The sequence below is a fragment of the Dendronephthya gigantea genome, unplaced genomic scaffold (genome assembly GCF_004324835.1).
Source record: "Dendronephthya gigantea isolate DGI-Jeju-01 unplaced genomic scaffold, DenGig_1.0 000112F, whole genome shotgun sequence".
NCBI lineage: Eukaryota > Metazoa > Cnidaria > Anthozoa > Malacalcyonacea > Nephtheidae > Dendronephthya > Dendronephthya gigantea.
The window spans coordinates 720950-739638 of NW_021163122.1; the positions used below are offsets into that span (position 1 = coordinate 720950).

Sequence of the window (18689 nt, forward strand, 5' to 3'; positions counted from 1 at the left end):
ATATGAATGTCAACACCACGATTATTGCTCAAATTGCGGCCTTTGGCCTTGAAGTAGATAAGTAGTAATAAAAACTGTCAACGTCTTGATTCATGGCATCCGGTACACGTTTTCACGAATGCTAATGAACTATCAATCAATCATTCTTCGTTAATTCACAGTAAAATCTTATGAGCCTATTCTAAACTATACTTACGAACTACTGATTTAACGTTAACTTTGCTCTACGTTTTTTCAAGCGCGAGGAAATATTGTCACATCAATTGTAATTTCTTTATTATGGCTGAATTATTGCTGCTTTTGTTGGAGAAATCCAGCATGCTATATAAAGAACAGGTCTTATTCGCTTAAGGTCACCATATGTTGATGTACGTAAGCATTGACTTTCATGCTTTGGTGGGACTTTCTATTATATTCACTGCGTATATACAGCTATCGGTGACAGACACGGACAATATACCCCGTCGATACACTGTATGCTATACAGTAATGAGATCACATAAGGTCATCTAAATAATCTCTTCAAAGTCGGCCGTTTAATTGAGTATGCTATATTTTGGTATTGGTATATTGGTATTGGTAGCCACTTATGCTTGTTGATTAAATCTATCAGTGCATAACAGGCGTGCTGCAACATGAATGTATTATGATAAATATAAACAAAATTCCTAAATTGGGGTTCGGGGGTGTGACATAACAATATGTGAACTAACAAAGTTAGTTCGGCTTTGAAAATAGCCTGTGGCATCTTAAATGCTTCAATTTTCAAGAAGTAACCAGCCGCTTTAATCGCGGCAAGCAGACAATTTCCAAAAATACAATATAAAACAAATTCCGAAGATAGACATATTTATATATATATAGACATATGATATATTCAATATTATAAAACAAGTATAAAGACAGAGTAAAGCCGGACGCACAAGACGCAATTTTTGTCGTACGATTTTAGTCGGTCGACCAAATCCTGCATGCGTGTGCGATCTCAAATTCACTTATTGGAAAACGGGCTTTAATCTAGCTATATTGTAAACGTCTTCGATACAACAACTATTTTAATGGCAATAACTATTTTACATACTTTTCGTATAACATTTGCGACATAAACGCTAATTGTGATTGAGCGATCTTGATGTGACTTCAGCAGAGATTGTGCAATACTGTAGTTATTAGCTACCTTGTTTATACGAATTTAAGGACTCGAAAGTACCTCCATATAGCGCACCACAATAGTCCATAAGAGGCATCATAGTGTTACGGCTGTTATCTCTACTCAGTAATAAAAGCCCTTAAACTTTGAAGTTTAGTCATGCTATGCTAATATTTTGGTGATCATTGACTGTGAAAACAATGAATTTCTAAAGAAATGAATAATCATGATAATATCATAAAATTTGCATAGCATGACTAAATCGTCAGGCTGGCTACGCCACTGACAGAGAACACAAGCAATTAAGGCTGTATTGAAAGACATATAAATTATTATGTATGTACACACAAATGTTTCAGATTACTGCAGTTCTTCCAAGAAACATTGATGACTTTGTTTTCAAACATGCACGTCTTTTAACATGTTATGCGGATATAAATCCATCCAATACGATATTAGCTACTTAAAAACGGGATCCATACTATTATATGTTTTAGTTGGCATTCGCGAGATTTGGTGAACCGAGGATATTTTTCACTATCACAGTTTATTAAAAAACTTTGTCTCCTATTCCACTTTTACCTTATCAGACAATGGTCAGCACTGGTTTGTTATTGTTGGCTTCTGTGGTAATCCTGGTGAATATACATCAGTCGCGAGGAGGTTCTTTAAGTCCATATGGGTATGTTAGCCGAGCTATAGCTATGTTTAAGATATGAAAATTATATAAATTTAATATTAGGTATCTTGATAATACCGCCAACCCGCTCTCAACAAACAAATATGATTCAATAAATAATAATTTGGCCTGTAGCATAAATGGAATGATGCGCTTTTCACGAACTCATATAATACAGGTGATTGTGTTGCGAAAAATCCGCCGGGAGAAGGAAAAACCGTTTTTCTACTTTTCATCAGTTCCCGCGAATAGATTCGTCTAGTGCATGGAAAATGAGCTTAAAGGTCGACACAAAAGGGACACGAAGTGGCAACGCGACTCGAATTTTAAGTTTTTAGAAGCAAATGAATTATATTTTGGAAGCAAAATTTGTAATCTATAGACGTCAGAGGAGTTAAAATGTATCATGGCAATAAGTAATCTACAAGAATATTATGATAGGTTAAAATCTATTTGCTTTTGCAAAGCGAAGAACTTGTTGGAAATGGCATAGAAAAGACCCTTTACGAAAGGGAAGATTCCTTACCGTCTGCAAAGGCAATTGCATGTATTCTGCTATTAGTTAACCTGCACCGTAGAACGAGAACGAACGAGTAGCCTCATTAACTGAACGAGAGTACGGTTCACGGTTTCTATTGGCTAAAACAAGTTTAATTATCATATTCGTTTGTAAATTTAAGCCATAACATGAATATTTTTGTTATGTAATTTTGTGCTGTGCATGATATCGTGTATAAGGTTATAAATATTACCATGCATGTAACAGGGTGACGATGATTGCTGAACTGTAATGGTAGTTTCTGAAATAACCGTAATTTGCATAGCAGTTACTGCTGATTTGCATTTCAATTATTGTGGCCGTGGAACTTACTATGCTCCTGGAATTTAAAACTACGTTTTACCCCGCATATTATGGAAATTTCGAATAACCACACGAAGTCGAGTTAAATTTAATGCTAATTAATAATATATTAAATGTCTTTTTGCCGGGCTGGCTACGCAACTGATGCAAATATAGCAATGAGAACTCACTTAGCGCTATCATGTACACACGCAAAAACGCACAACTTGTAACAATCTGCAACAGATTTGTAGCCAGGTTGTTGGAACAAGCTTGTTGCAAGATTTGTTCGCACGGCTTGTCCCATCTTGTTGACTTGTTGTCAAGTTGCTATAAACCTGCAGCAGATGTGCTACAAGCTTGATGACTTCTACGGCTATGTTAGTTCTGCTTCAACGGTTGTTCCAACAACTTGCTATCAAGCTGCAGATCATGAAATAGTACTTGACAACAATTTATTAGTAACAAGCTTGCTAAAACTTGACAAAACAAATGCATTGCTACAACTTGTTGGCAAACTTGCTACAAGCTTGTTGCGATCACAACTTTTTCACAAGAAGTGAGATTTTATGTGTATTGCATATTGATATTCCGCGCATATACACGTCTAATACCCAGTTCAATGCTAATAATTATCTGTGCATATCTTCTTTATTATACGGCCTTAAGACTATCTGCTGCCATCCCTGACTGAATGAGCTGAAATGTATTCTTCTATCAGCGCAACGACACACATCAATATACAACAAGCATTACGGTTGTTTAGTACTGGCGAGCGATTCGTACATGTTTAAATATGCATGCAAACCAATCAGCTTTTCATAATTTCAATGAACACATTACCATACTTGCATATTCGTTCGTGCTCGTTCTACGGTGCAGGTTAAAAAAATAAGGTATGCATTAAGTGATTAGGCGAGTGATTAAGTTAATTTTTGCGTTTCAACCTTTTAAATTTGTTTTTCTGGCGACTTTAACATTATTAATTCCAGATTTCACTAATTTTTATTGTTGTATATCCCAAAGGTCAAAGGTTTTATAGATGTTACTTTACAAACAAAGTTAATACTACAGGATGCATCAAAAAACTGCACTACAGGGTGTCTCAGAAAAAACGAAAACTATTGAAATCACTCATTGTTAAAATTTGAATGCCGTGTGCACGAATTTTAGCCGGATTTAATGCAACTCAGTAAAATGCTAAATGCTTTGTGTTGCTAGAGAAAGGGGACATGTCGAAGGTCATGGTGATTGAGATGCACATTTAAATATTGTTAATAAATATCATTTTCGCGTACGAGCAAATTTTACTGCATCATATTCATGCATAAAAATGCTTATGGCAAACATTTACACACCTGTGGGTCCCAACAGAGTGCTTAGGCATTCAAACTGTAACAATTACATTGTTATGCGTGATTTCAAAGGCTTTCGTTTTTTTGAGACACCCTGTATACCATAAATTGTATGCACGAGATCATATGCACAGGTGCCCCCCAAAAAAGTCCCCCCCCCCCTAATGAAATGAAGCTTTTGTTTCAATTTGAATGCATGATCAACGAAGTAGTGTGTAAATAGCATAGTTATTAGGTTGAGGAATTCAAATGAAGCGTCTTGCCTTCGATTGGGTTTATCATAATATTAAGGCAATCAGATTCTAACAAAGGCTTGATTTCAATAGAGCGGATTTTTTGGGGACACCCTGACATTAGAATTCCAATGGCTGTGCAACTAATTACGTTTCTGGGATTTCAAGTGAATACAAAACAAGCACACATAGCCAATTAAACTTGTGAGTTCGATTACGAATGGCTCAGTTAAGACTGACAGAACTGAGAGAATTAATTTCTTGTTTTAAACGTATATACGAGCAAACTCAGCCTCCGACTAAATCGTTGTTAAATCTGTTGTTACTGAGTTATGTAAGCCATTCGCCATCGAACCAATTTTAATTCACTTTGTGTGCTTTTTTTATAGTACTGCACGTGCAAACGTATTTTCAAATCCCAGAAGCGTAATTAGCTGCACAGCTATTGAAATTCTAATTATCATCTCGTGCATACAAATTATGTTATTTGCAGGTTTTTTTATACACCCTGTGGTAATAATGATGTTATGATGTATCCAAATTAGATACACCTGGAATTAATGACCTTTAGGTCACTAGACAATCAGATTAAAAAGCTAATTAATTTCACAAGATGCACAACATGCATCAGTTTAGGGATTAGTACTATAATAACCTACTATTCATTGATCCCTCCCGCGAATCGGTAGAGATAGAGACGTAGTCGGCGATCGAAGGGAACGTGATGTGAATATCCTTCGTGCTTGTCTTCGCCCCAGTGGCGTAGCCAGCACGACAACTTGGGTGGGGGGTACATTCATATATTCGTGACACGCATGATTAATTTCCTTTCAAATTAATTGCTTTTACACTCTCTTAACCTGAATATATGAATATTGGCCCACCCAATTATCGATGCTGGCTACGCTACTGCCTCGCTCATGACTAACACTAATATTTTTGGAACCTGTAAAGGTACCCTCTAACAACTGGCACCTTATATTAGACACACTGTCGCACGAAACTCAGCAGAAGTGAAAGACGTGCTGTGTGAAAGACAATGGTCGCGACCGACAATTCTTTATTCTTACATCACGCGGTTAATCAAGACCGGCTGTATCATGTATAAAATCTTTGATACAGTATTTGTGTTAAAAGATTCAGAAAACTTACTTATTTTAAGCTTTCCAGAACGTGGCAAAAATGTTCATTCCTTTAAAACTTTATTAGATAATTCAGCTAATTTTCATTTGTAATTAAATTAATAAACTGGGCAGCATATGCGAGAGCTCATTTATATAAAAAAGTAAAAGTTTGTGCCTGATTTAAAAGAGTTTGCTCACGTTAAACAATTTTTTAAAAAAATTTTACAGTAGTTCATCTAACAAATTTTTTATCAACTTAAAATTGAGGACTCATTGGAAAAAATGTATGATATATATAGAGTACGGTGTAGCACCTTAAGATATTAAGTTCAAGTCCCCAAATACCTTCAATTAATCAGAGAATACGGCATGCACGCCTTAATTATCGGTAAATATATAACTAAAGGAGGAACACCAAAATTTCAAGAAAACTACATAGTATTTAATAGTTTGAGCTAATTATGTAACACACATCGAAAGTTTGGTATAAAGTTTTTTCCATATTGTGTTCGAATCCCCGAATCCAATAATAAAATTATTATAGAATTGCGTGTAAATCCAAATGATATATGCAGTGATGTTTTGCAAATTTTGGAAGTGGAGGAACGCTTATTTTTAAGGTCAAATGGGCGTAGCCTATACATGGGCGTGGTCAAGCTTGCGGCGTGTTGTTTTGAAGCGTAAGTTTGGCCAATCCTCTTTTCATATTTCGGCAATGAAATTGAATGCCATGTTATGTCACGTACGGAAACGATTTTTAGCTTTCAAGAAAATTATTTTCATTCTATGGGAAAAGTAAGCATATAGAGTCGCAGTACTAATATGTAAAAAACTTTCTAGCGCATGTAAAGTGAAACATGAGGTTGAAAAGCTCCAAAGCGTGTGAATTTATGTATTAGCGAAAACATAATTAAAATGTGGGTGTGGTAAAACGTACGTTTTGATGGGTCAAACGCACGTTTTAAAAGATCAAACGTATATAATTTTTAAAACGTAAACGTACGTTTTAAAACTGCTCGTCGCAAGCTTCGCGCAAATGGTAGTATCCAGTTCCTGAACATATCACATAGATTCAAACCACTGATCCAAACGCATAATTCTATATTTATCATCCGATTCGTGGATTCACACGAACAATATGGAAAAAACTTTAAACCAAACTTTCGATGTGCGTCACATAATTAGCTCAAACTATTAATTATACTATGTAGTTTTCTTGTATTTTTTGTGTTGTCTGGACTTAGTAATTAAAAAAGAAAAGAAAGTCTCAATATATGAATAACTAATCTTGCGCTTCAACACTTGTTTTCAATCTTTGTGTTCTGTGTTTTATCTATTTTTGGTGTTCTGTGTTCCATCTTTTACCAGACGCCATAATTAAACGCTCCCTTATCTAGCTTTGTCATGCAATTCCCATACCATGTACTCAAAATTTTGAGCATTCAAAAAATAATATACACTTACACAAATACATTAAAAATTCTGAGAAATAATTGTCATCTCTATATTACTTCAAACGTTGTGCCACGCCAAGAATCCAAAAATTTCTGCACACGTTTTGTATGGAAAGTTATATTTTATTACGTTTTATTACTTTGTGTTATACAGTTTTCTATGAACTCACGCAGCCATAGTTTGACACCGTATGCAAATTTCGGCGGAATTGAAGTAGAATGTTCATTTTGTCCGAATAGACTGTAGCTTTCGTCTGAACAGAATTTGAATAGCAACGATAATCCAAACGAAACTACTAAATAGACGGGTGCGTGGATAACAAAACGAACTCGACAGACGATTCTGATAACAATGTTCTGAGGATTTAATATAAATCAACGATACTACAGGTATAGACTGACAAACACGAACTCGTCGTTGGGATAACACAGTCGAGCTAGAAACGATTGTCCGTAGATAATACGACTGGAAACGGACTGAAGATCGATTGAGAATCGACTGGAAATCGATTGAGAATCGACTGGATATCGGTTCGAACTAGAATATAACAATTAAACAAACTAACTATAAACGACTATATAACACAGAAAGCTAATTAGGATATACATATGATATGACAATTAACGAGTACTTATACTGAGAATAACATGCCTTAACACTACAATTACTATTGCCGATATATATGTGGCTATCAATGATATAACAAAACACACTGAATTAGGCATGCGAAATAATCAGCGAATTTAGCGTTTTGGAATAGCGATACTTAACTAGAACGTGCGGCATGCAAACTAACACATTATAGCAAAGAATTATGCGCAGATTACTAAATAAACAAATGGCGCAAAATGTGAACATAGCGCATAGAATAACAATTATATTGAACAAATTTACTTACTTTGGTTTGCGCACGCACCAAACCTTTATAGAAAAATAGCGTAGAGTATGTAGATTTCTAGAGTACCAACGTGAATAGATATTGACGCGCCAATTATTTTATAAAGGCACCAACGACAGTTGCTTACTCACAAGCAGGTCCACGTTAAAAACTGACTTAAGTTTGCTTGAGTCTCCTATATTTATGCAGAGCGATACCGGAACGTGCAATGGATCTAGAAATGTTGTTTTGCGCAACGGACATTGCTAGGTTAGGCTGGGAAACCGCATTGCGCATTTGCTGACTAAACTTACGCATTTTGGTTTAGCGGTTGTGGCTGCGGAAAATAACAAGGTTGTTTTTGCCAATACAATATTATAGAAAACATCCGTTGGTTAGTCTCTTCCGTTTCGAAACCAACATAGACCTTATGCATAATCACGTATCAAGACTTGACGCCGGAAGGGAATTCTGGTTTTAGTAGTCACGGCGAAAAATTAAAACTTCAAAATTTCCCGCCATGACTAATAAGACCAGAATTCCATGAAGGTGTCACGGCTTGTTACGTCATTATGCATAAGGTCTATTCTCTAAAAAATATTTCTTCAATTTTAGGCGAAATGTTCGGACATTATATACAGCATATTATGTGCCTGAAGGAAGATCTTATAAAATATATTATTATGTCAGAACGTGCACTACGACATGCACTTTTTTTTGTTGGGGGAGAAGACGGGTATGTAGGTAAGTTATGCATAAACACTATAGCAGTATAGGAACCTAGAAATATTTCAAATGTCTTTTTGTAAGTGAAAACCTAAACCTAACCCAATGGAAGAACAAAATTAGTTTTTCAGTGGTTGTGTGTAATGGAAAATTAATTCAATGAACAAAGCGCTTGTTTTGCACAAGAAGAAGTTCCGATAAATTTGCATTTCTGCTTTCAGTGATAATTAGCGTTTCAAAGCCATGTTTGACTAATTTTCAAAAGAAAAATGTCCTGAAATTTTAGACCGCTTAATAGTAGAATTGCATTGCAAGATGCAAGAAAAGTTGCACCGTGTAACATGGCCTTAACTTAGTTAACTATGGAATAACTATGTGTTTTGTGCAACGAATTTGAGCCATGTACTTAACTAACTAATTCTGTAGTAATCGGCAGAAAAGCAAATGGAAAACTGTTTACACATATGTGAGAAGAACCAGGAAAATTTACAGATGCAGCTACGGCTGGAAGCAAAGTGGATCTAGTTGCACAATACGTAAGTATAGAAATAAATATGCTCAAACATCCTTCCAAGTGTTAAGTTAACACCCAAAATAATTTAAATAGTGAATGATACATGGATGTGCGGAAATAATGGATTAATTTATTTCGAGTGTTGTTTTTATTATATTATAAGAAACTGGGTTTTTGAAAAGTTTTTTTTATCCCCCGTAGAGCGTATACCTGATTCCTGATTGGTGTATCAGACACGATAATCGCATGCACATGCTTGCCACATGTGTTATATAACAGTTATCATGAATAATCGCACATGTGTTATTATCGCTTTTTACAATGGCTGATTTGCCAATAAAGCACTGCATATTATATCATAAATTGAAATAATTATACTGATACCTCTAAAAGAGCCTTTAATGCCACAAACAAAATTACCCTCAATAGAAAAAATCCGGGTAGGTAAATTCACCTGAAAAAAGTCTCATCGTCGAAAACATGTTTTTATTCTACGGCTGTTATGGTCATGGGCATTGTAATCGTCCTTGGACGTGTTCTTGCAACTCGGGATGGACAGGTTCACGATGTCGAAGTGGTAATGTCGAGCATTAAAACCTTGCTTTGAAGACAAAAGCTGATTCTCTTTGATACGAAACTGTTATGGACAATGGTGTGGCCAGCATCGATAATAGGGGGGGGAGGTGTATATTCAAACATATTTGTATTTTGTACGATCAATTCCTTTTAAACTTGTTTTTATAGTTTTTTTTACCACAAATACATCAGTATGAGCCCCCAATTATCGATGCTGTCTACGCCACTGGCCATGAACTAGTTATTTTCAAAGATGTAAAGTTGCATTTGTATTTTTTGTATCCAATTCTGTCTCGACTAAAATGGCATTAAAAATTCTATGACATGGAATTCGGAATATATCAAATATATCAACACATATATATACATATATATATAATTATATATATATATATTAATATATATATGTATATATATATATATATATTATTATATATATATATATATATATACATATATTAATTGCCTAGGATTGTATCAGTGTAGACTTTCAAATTGTGTAACCATGTATTATATCTATAGATATTAACGAATGTTCTCAAACCTGGAAAAACAGTTGTAGTTATAAACCTGGCTGCATTAACACTGATGGAAGTTACAGATGCACATGTGCAAACGGTTTTCGCTTGGGTTCTGACAGGAGAAGATGCAATGGTAAATATAAAAACTTTAAACCATATCTTTGCACATCTTGCCGATGGTACTCGGGTAAGGGAATGATTTGTAGTAGGATATGACACCGAGTGGCAACCTGTTGAGCCTCCAATAACCACCTATTGAGCTGATAAGCTCTTGATATCGAAGAAACTAGTATTGTTTTGAAATATCAAAAACCCGTGTTGGCCATGTAGCTCAGTTGGCAGAGCATCGGACTAGTATACCAAAGGCCGCGGGTTCAAATCCTGCTGTGGTCAAGTAGAATTTTCCGCTTGCCATGATACTGTCCGTACTTGAACAAAGAGTGCTCAATATCAATAAATAGAGCAAAATGATTAAATAAATAAATGTTTAATCGAAAAATATTCTCATCGCTAAAAAAAATATATGGTATATAAAATATTGTCAACACCCTGTAGCGATGACAATGTATATATGTATAACCTGCTTAAAAAGGTTTTCTTTCGTATTTCCATGGAAAATTTAATTTGATGTGGAATTTTGATATAATATAGATATTAACGAGTGCCGCCAACACACGCACGGCTGCAGACACCCTGCAAGTTGCCAAAATACTCGAGGCAGTTACAGATGTACTTGTGGGAGTGGATATTTACTGGGTAGTGATCAACGAACTTGTAAAGGTAACCAAAGAAAGTTTGATATTAATATATCTGAATTTATTACGATTTAAATCTATTTTCAAAGTGAATACGAGTTCCTTGATGATTCTGTTATATTCAGATATCAATGAATGCACTACATATCAAAACGGCTGTAGTTACAAAGCTGGCTGTCAGAATACAGTTGGAAGTTATTTATGTACATGTCCACATGGATATTATCTTGATGGTGACAGAAGAACATGTCGAGGTAACACAAAAATTGTGCATATGCCATATGCATGGGAAGTAAAACTATATCATATTCGCTGAACCAAAACTTTCACAAGGCTACCTAAATCACAGTCTCCTGGAGACAAAACGTATAATTAGGAAAAAGATTTTCAAAATGATAATTATTGCTATAGGGGTTGCTAAAAATACATGCATTCAGTACCCCCTTGCCAATTTAAACCAAATCATCAAAAACGGAAGTCACCTTAAAGGGAATACTTTAAACAGCCTCTTAACTATTTGAGTTTGAACTTGACTTTGTTCTAAACGATTTCTAAATTTTCTGAAGTCACCCGTGCTAAAAGGAGTATTTTCAAACGAATTTCTATTTACTCTACACTTCGAAAGTTAGCTAGGCCGCTTCGGCCTATTGTTTAGCAGCTATTGTCTACCCGTGTGGTATATTTTGGCGCTTGTTCGTTACTTATCAACTAATAGGCATGTTTTTGTTTTCAAAATTGTACAATTTTCATAATCAGGCGCGCTTTAGGTATTTATATTCATAAACACTACATTATTTCCCTTGTACAGACATCAATGAATGTGACAACAGTGACTGTCATCACAACTGTATAAATTACCCTGGTGGATATACCTGCTCTTGCAATAATGGGTATCGAGCTAACACAAATGACAACAAACGCTGCATTGGTGGGTGGCCTATATAACTTGTACTGCTAGCCAGTGAGCCTCAGATATATATCACGGAAAAGCCATGATCCCGCCCGCTTACGATTTGTAAAAATAACTTCTAATAATATTCTCTGCTTTATTGTTTTAGATATTGACGAATGTTCTGAAAAATTGGCAGGATGTACTCAAATATGCACCAACACTATTGGTGGTTTTAGATGCAGTTGTAATCCGGGATATTATCTTGGCTGGGACCAAAAAATTTGTAATGGTAATTTTATTCAATAATACTTATTAATACTTACTGTGTTATTCAATAATACAATGACAAGTATTTTCTTTCGCCTTTGTTCAGTACCAAGCCATTCAAAGTGTCAGTATTCGAAGCCTTCGTAGATGCAGAATGATAAAAAGCTTTCCACTGTCTGAAAATTTCCCCACTTTTTAATATGGCTCTCTAGGGTTTTTGCCAAAGTCAATACTGATGCATAAACAAGATTCCCAAAGAAAAGGGGAGAAATGTTCACCAAAAAACATCACATATTAATCTGAAGTTTTTGGAACAATTACTTCACACTTAAATTATGTCACCATGGCAACAGTGTGCGAAATAGAGTTATAAGCATCTTTCTACAATTTGGTTTATCTCGAAATTGCCCAAGCATTACTAAAATTTTGATAGCAAAAATGCTCGAAAACATTTATACTGTTAATACTAAGAAAACCCCGCAAAACTTGAATTTGAAATCATCCCTAGTCTTCGGTGGATAATACAAACGTCGCGGGCCTTTATTGATAATTCTCCATATCACGCTCAAATTCATGATCATTCAGTGATGTTCAATGCACTGTATTTTTTACTTGCATTAACGTATTTATCTTCACATCGCTCTTTTTGTTCTTTTTGATATCCTTAAATTAAGATATTGATGAATGCAAGGGCAATGAACATGGGTGTCAACATTCTTGTGAGAATTCTTTGGGATCATACAAATGCAGATGCAGAACAGGTTTTGAGTTGTTCAGCGATGGTAAAAACTGTACCGGTAATGTTGCAAATCAAAACCAGTGAGGTAAAATAAGACTGGAACGCTAGCTTTTGATGAGTGAAGCCAAGATGGCGGATCATGAAGCCATTCTTGTAGGTTTGATCCAGGCCCCCGGCGCGGAAATATCAAAGATAAAATCATAATTACCGCCATTTTACCTACGAAATTTCCGCGTCAAGGCCTGAATCATCTTGACTTCAAACTTTTTGACTTCAAACTTTTCACAGAGCTAACGTCCTAGTCTTATTTTAGTTCACTGATCAAAACACATTTCAGGCGTGAATATTTATCATAATTTTATTGTATCACTAAGTGTATCCACAAGACGATTTAAATCTTTATTTGCATACCAGGTAAACCATGTCTACCTATTTACACGCCAGTGAATGGTAAGAAGAACTGCTCAGGTTATACAACGGATCATACATGCTCATTTTCGTGCTCTATTGGCTATAAAGAAGTTGGTTCACATACACGAAGATGTACTGCCTCAAAACTTTGGAGTGGAAAAGAGATGAAATGCAAAGGTAATTGCATGATTGATATATTTCTTCTATATATTTTGCTACGCGCTTTATAAATATAGTGTAGCAAAACGGGCTGGTGTAAGTTACCGTAGATTAATGCATGAAAAAATACAATCACAACCCACTTACCCGTAACCAATCTTCCACAATGCTATAAGGCTAAATAATCTTCGCAACTATAATCTTTAAATTTTGCTTTATATTAGTTGAGCTATTTAATTAGGACGTTTTACATAACTTGCCAGCAAGATACTATCGCCCATGTTCCTGACACCAGATATACATATGTACTACCTAATTAACATTGCGTTGAAATGTGTGGAATAATAAGGGTTCAATTTAGCTTCTGACAACTGTTTAAAGGAAAAATATGCATCTCTTAAGTTGGCGCCATGCATAGAAAAGGCGAAATATCTTGTACCTGTCAAGGAAGATGGTACATCTTTTTGTTTGCACAAAAACATTCATTCACATATTCCGCAAGGAATGTTATAAATTCGGTACATAATTTTTACAGAATATTTTAATAAAACAAATATTGCACTTTCTATTCCAGCTATCCACTGCCCGGCACCCAGAGAACCGAAGGACGGATTCATTTATTCTCCGTGCAACACTCGATTTAATTCGGAATGTCGCGGGGGCTGCAACAATGGTTTCTATATTAACGATACTTCTAAACTAGTTTGTACAGTGGAAGGTAAATGGGAGCCCTCACAAATAACATGTGAAGGTAAGAAGTAAGGATATTTTTTCATTTGAACGGAAACCACCTTCTGGAAATCGTTTGTGAATATACACTTCTCCGACGATATAATTGCTAAAATCAAAGCTGTGCATCTTTGGAACTAGTTTTGATTCTGTGATTGTGATTTTCTAGAAATTAAGGTGTGTGAACCCAATCCTTGTAAACATGGAGGAAAATGTACTACCTTAAATCCCCGTCAGTTCTCTTGTAATTGCTCGAAAACAGGATACGAAGGAGCAAATTGCGAAATTGGTGTCATAGATATACCTGATTATCCAACATTAGTCGCAGGTGTACCAGTTGAGTCGCTCGAATTTCGATCTTCACCACCAGACAATTACGTCATCCTCACACCTCAGGGGTTTGGGGTTGAGTTCAATCCTAATTATTTACGTTTCCAGCAAAATTCTAACACAACACAGTCACTAACAATGACAGTTCGATATCCTGGTCTCCACTACGTGCGTTATTATTTATCAGGTCCTAGTGCAGCCGGGTATGAGATTCCGCAGCCGAACGCGTTATTTGTCGAAACTGTCAAGAAAACGGATCCCGAAGTTTTCACAGCATACGATAACATGGAATTTCCATCTGGTTGCTACAAACTAGAAATTGACAAGTGTCCTCGCTCAAATGTAACAATTAGTGCATATTCAACGTCATCTTGGCTTACCTTGCTTGTGGGCTTTCCAGCAACAACAGAGGGCCAAGTAAGTTTGAGTAATGGCAATTTGGAAATCCCTTATTCAGTGACGGGTTATAGTTTTATTCCGAAGAGTCCTTCGAGTTTGGATAAGGATTGTGCTGCTAATCCCTCAGTAGAGCACTCCTTGAAAGAACTAGTGCAGCACCGTATTTTAACCAAGTCCTTTTTGAAAGTCTTTCGTCGAAGTCTTCCCAAGTGGCTTGATATCAAATTACGTGGAAATCATTCGTCAACATCATTAGTCGAGACCGATCTTCACGCGTTCTACCTAACTGGAAGACGTCTCCGTGAAGAATTCATCGAGGGACAACCGTTGTCTGATGATACTTTCTTCTCTTTGCTACTTTCACCTGACATTGACCTGGTTGTTAATGGCGATCGTATTTCGTTTGGATTAAATGATCGAAACGCACGTTTCCCTCTAGCCATAGAGCTTTGTAGTCCACCACCTAACAACGTTCTATTGCAACCGTCGCCAAGCAATTTGGATGTGATTAACCAACTCTCAGTAATGAAAAAACTACGTGATACTGGTTGGAATTTCAAAATTTTCTCTCTACAGATTGGAATGTCCTCTGGCAAAAAAGGCTTGACTATGGTTGCAAAATTGACTAAGAACTTGACCATATCCAGGTCCGTAACATCTCGTGTGGATTTTCAGGGCACAGTTGTAGCTAACGTTGACAACTTGGAAAGGGTAAGTAACAGCTTGCTTTTCCTTAAAAAGGACATATAAAAAATGTTCTCGAAAACCCTCTGAGCTATTGAGACATTTTCATGATGCAGCAGCAATTTTCGACTGCATTCGACTGGAATGTAATTTGTTTACACTATCATCTGATAGATTAAAATTATATTTTAAAGCTATACTGAATCCATTGTGTCTGCTCAATCAGTAACCATGCATGATAAGCTTCAACATTGAACCAGATGTTCGCTAATGTAAAATAGCATAACAAAAAACCAACCTTCAAACTACGTGTGAGGAGCTAGAACCAGCATATCGCATAATGAACATAGTTTTTGAGCGATATGAAGAGTTCAGGCTTTCATATTCAGTCTCGGAGTTCATGGAGTTAATATATCATACAAAGCATTGTGTGCGAGAAAATGTGTCTATATTATAGTCTCAAATCGCCGATCCCCGAATTCTTTAATCAAAGTAACCCAAAATGACAGTTTTGTCGACTTGGTGTGAATTGTGAAATGCCACAATCCTAACACGTATTACTATTACCGATAATGTATTAAGCGGCCTTAGTTTCAAAATTTCAAAGAAACAGGATTATATTATGATGCGATTCTTTTATAGATTCTAGAATCCCCATTAGACGAAAAGTGGGTGGTCGAGCTTAATGGCAATATTATATTGACCTTGGAATTGGAAGTACATGGCAAGTTTACAAAGTTATCTCTGAATATGCCGCAAACAAGGAGTAATGCAACATTTGGAGGTAAGGTTTTGTACAATAATGTAGGTACCATTATTCTGTATGTTTTTATTAATTATTCGGTTTCTATATATACCATCTTGGTCTTATCTTTAGCCACATCAAACGAGAGATATTTTGGGGATATTAATTAGCTAGTTATGCAGGATTTTATTTGGTTGTATGTGGGTGACTATAGCTTTACGATTCAGGTGTTTCTAGTATCACAAATTGTAAAATATGAAATATACAGGTTACATAATGTAGTTAATATGATGATAGAGTTTATGTTCGCGTGTGTAAAATGTGTTTTTGTCCCGACTCCGAACTCATGCCCAGGAATATCAACTGTATTACTATTAACTTTAAACGGCAATTTTTGTACAAAAAATTATGCAATATAGCTAAACACTTAGTCATTCTTCGGATTGGTTTAGATCAGTGGGCAAAAATATATTTCAGCCCGGCAAATTTATCATTTCAGCCTGCAAAATACGCTGCAATGCCCTGCCAAAGTTAATATAATTTATTTCTTAACATTTGAAGGCAGAACCTAACCCATACTACGCTTTATCGCTAAATTTTACGGTCCACGGGCAGCAAATACGCCCTTTTATCTAATCTGCAAAAAGGTAACTGTTATTTAATTGTCCTTCCAGGGGGTGATGAAGTAAGTTGCTTGCGTGAAACGAAAAATAATCCTAACGGACTATTCCTAACAAGAATTCTGAAAGAAGATCCGTTTGTTAACACAGAACTAAAGAGATTTGTTGAACTTGATCAGAATAAAGACATGTCATGTTTCCTGAGCACATTATTGTACACCGAAAAACAAGGCAATGACTCCAGCTATCGTGAGAAAAGTGATGGCGTCTTTTTAAGGTTTTATGGCAATCTCAAGTTTGGCGCTCTTCGATTCGACAATTTGGATACAAACTTGTGGATAAAAAACAAACGCTGCTCAATCAACACAGCGAAAGGTACTCGATCGGATGTTGTCGCTGAATTGAGTGGAAGTTATTGGCATGCAGAGGGAATGCAGAAGAGACTTGGGATGTTTGAAATTGATTCTGATCCAGTTGTTAACCTACACATTGGACAGAAAAGAGCTTCTGCTTCTGGGGGTTCATTTTCGGCCAGAGTTGACGTTCTTGGTTTTAAAAGACGTGTAAATGTGAATATCTCGCAAGATGGGCTACGTTTTCGTACTAGAGGCAAAATACATGGATGGTTCGATGCGTCTGCCGTATTTAAGTCACAGTTGACGGAATGGAAAGACCAACGGTTCACAGCTGCAGGAGTTTTTGAATTAAGGGAAACGGATGATAACATTGACGTTATTTTAGAGAAAGAACTCAAAATATATAGCACAGAACTTTTAACAAAACTAGAAGCCAGACTTGATCTTTCTTTGCGAACTGAGCAACAAGCGAAATTTCGACTTAATGATGTTCAGAGCCTTCGAGAAGACTCAGTTATGAAGATGGTGGAAATGACGAAGGAGTATAGAAGAGTAAATGAAAGCTTGGATTTGGCTAAAAAGCGTTTAGACGAGCTCCTCCAGCTAACCGAGGACTACTCTGAAGAAATCGAGCGGTTAAAGCAGGAGTTAGACGAGCTATGCGAGTTAAAACAGTGTCCTAAAATATGTCGGAAAGGAGAGAGTTGTGAAATTTGTTGGAAATATGTATTTGTTAAAAAGATGGGAAAGTGTCCTGCAACGTGTAATTATAGGCAGCTGAGACTGGAATTTGTATCTTTGAGGATCGCAATCTGCCCAAAACAATATTGCAAGTGGGTTTATTCCCCATTTATGTACTTAGGTTATTTAATCGGAGCTATCTTTGGCACGTCTCTAAGACTGCCTCCTTCAGTTTCCTTTGTGGCTCATGGAAGTACCGCACGATTTACCCGAACTACCATGCAGAACAGGTTTAACTTTAGGTTCGTACAGTCACACTGTGTTATTTGGGGGCAGAAGACGTGGTTACTGGAAATGTAAAATCGTATATGAACTCTGCTATAAGGAAGTTTACGAGTTCAAGTTCGTTCTTTCGCCTTACGATTGCGAATCGTCTTGTGAAAAACGGCAAGTTAAAAGTAGCGTAAAAAAATCATGCTGCTCCACCGTTTCGTGTGCATCATTTGAGGCCAATCGCACTTGCATAACTGAAAATAAGTTTTGTGAAACGGCAAGAAATAAAGCACTTGAAAAGATTTCGAAGGTCGAAACAAATGTCGCGAAAATTCTAGGAAACTTGGACGATGCAAGAAAAAATCTATCTTACTGGAAAATGAAGAGAGAAATATTGTTTAATAAAGTTCGTTCAGGGTCACGTGTTATGAAAGCATACCAGGATGCCGTGCCAGGTGCGTAGCCTCGAGAAAGCTTTCAATGTCACAGTGGAAAATCGAAAAAAGACATTGAGAATTTTGGAAAAGCCAATGATGTTGAGAAATCTCGTCAACAAATTTGGGGAACTGCGTATTAGGATAGAGGAAATCAAATTTTC

The 18689-nt window shown here is 36.2% G+C and overlaps 1 protein-coding gene and 1 long non-coding RNA gene across 2 annotated transcripts; both read left to right on the plus strand.

The window, feature by feature from the left end:
- Nucleotides 1-1745: 1745 nt before the first annotated feature.
- LOC114535198 lies at nucleotides 1746-8970 on the plus strand. Its single transcript, XR_003688210.1, has 3 exons — nucleotides 1746-1832; nucleotides 8330-8458; nucleotides 8867-8970. It is a non-coding gene; the product is annotated as an uncharacterized LOC114535198 (long non-coding RNA).
- Nucleotides 8971-9434: 464 nt separating this feature from the next.
- Nucleotides 9435-18178, plus strand: LOC114535196. Its single transcript, XM_028556577.1, has 12 exons — nucleotides 9435-9531; nucleotides 10053-10184; nucleotides 10703-10831; nucleotides 10932-11060; nucleotides 11615-11734; nucleotides 11865-11987; nucleotides 12640-12762; nucleotides 13119-13292; nucleotides 13849-14025; nucleotides 14173-15443; nucleotides 16059-16200; nucleotides 16836-18178. Exons 1-12 carry the CDS (start codon nucleotides 9435-9437, stop codon nucleotides 18176-18178), a joined length of 3960 nt encoding a protein of 1319 aa, XP_028412378.1.
- The last annotated feature ends 511 nt before the right edge of the window (nucleotides 18179-18689 follow it).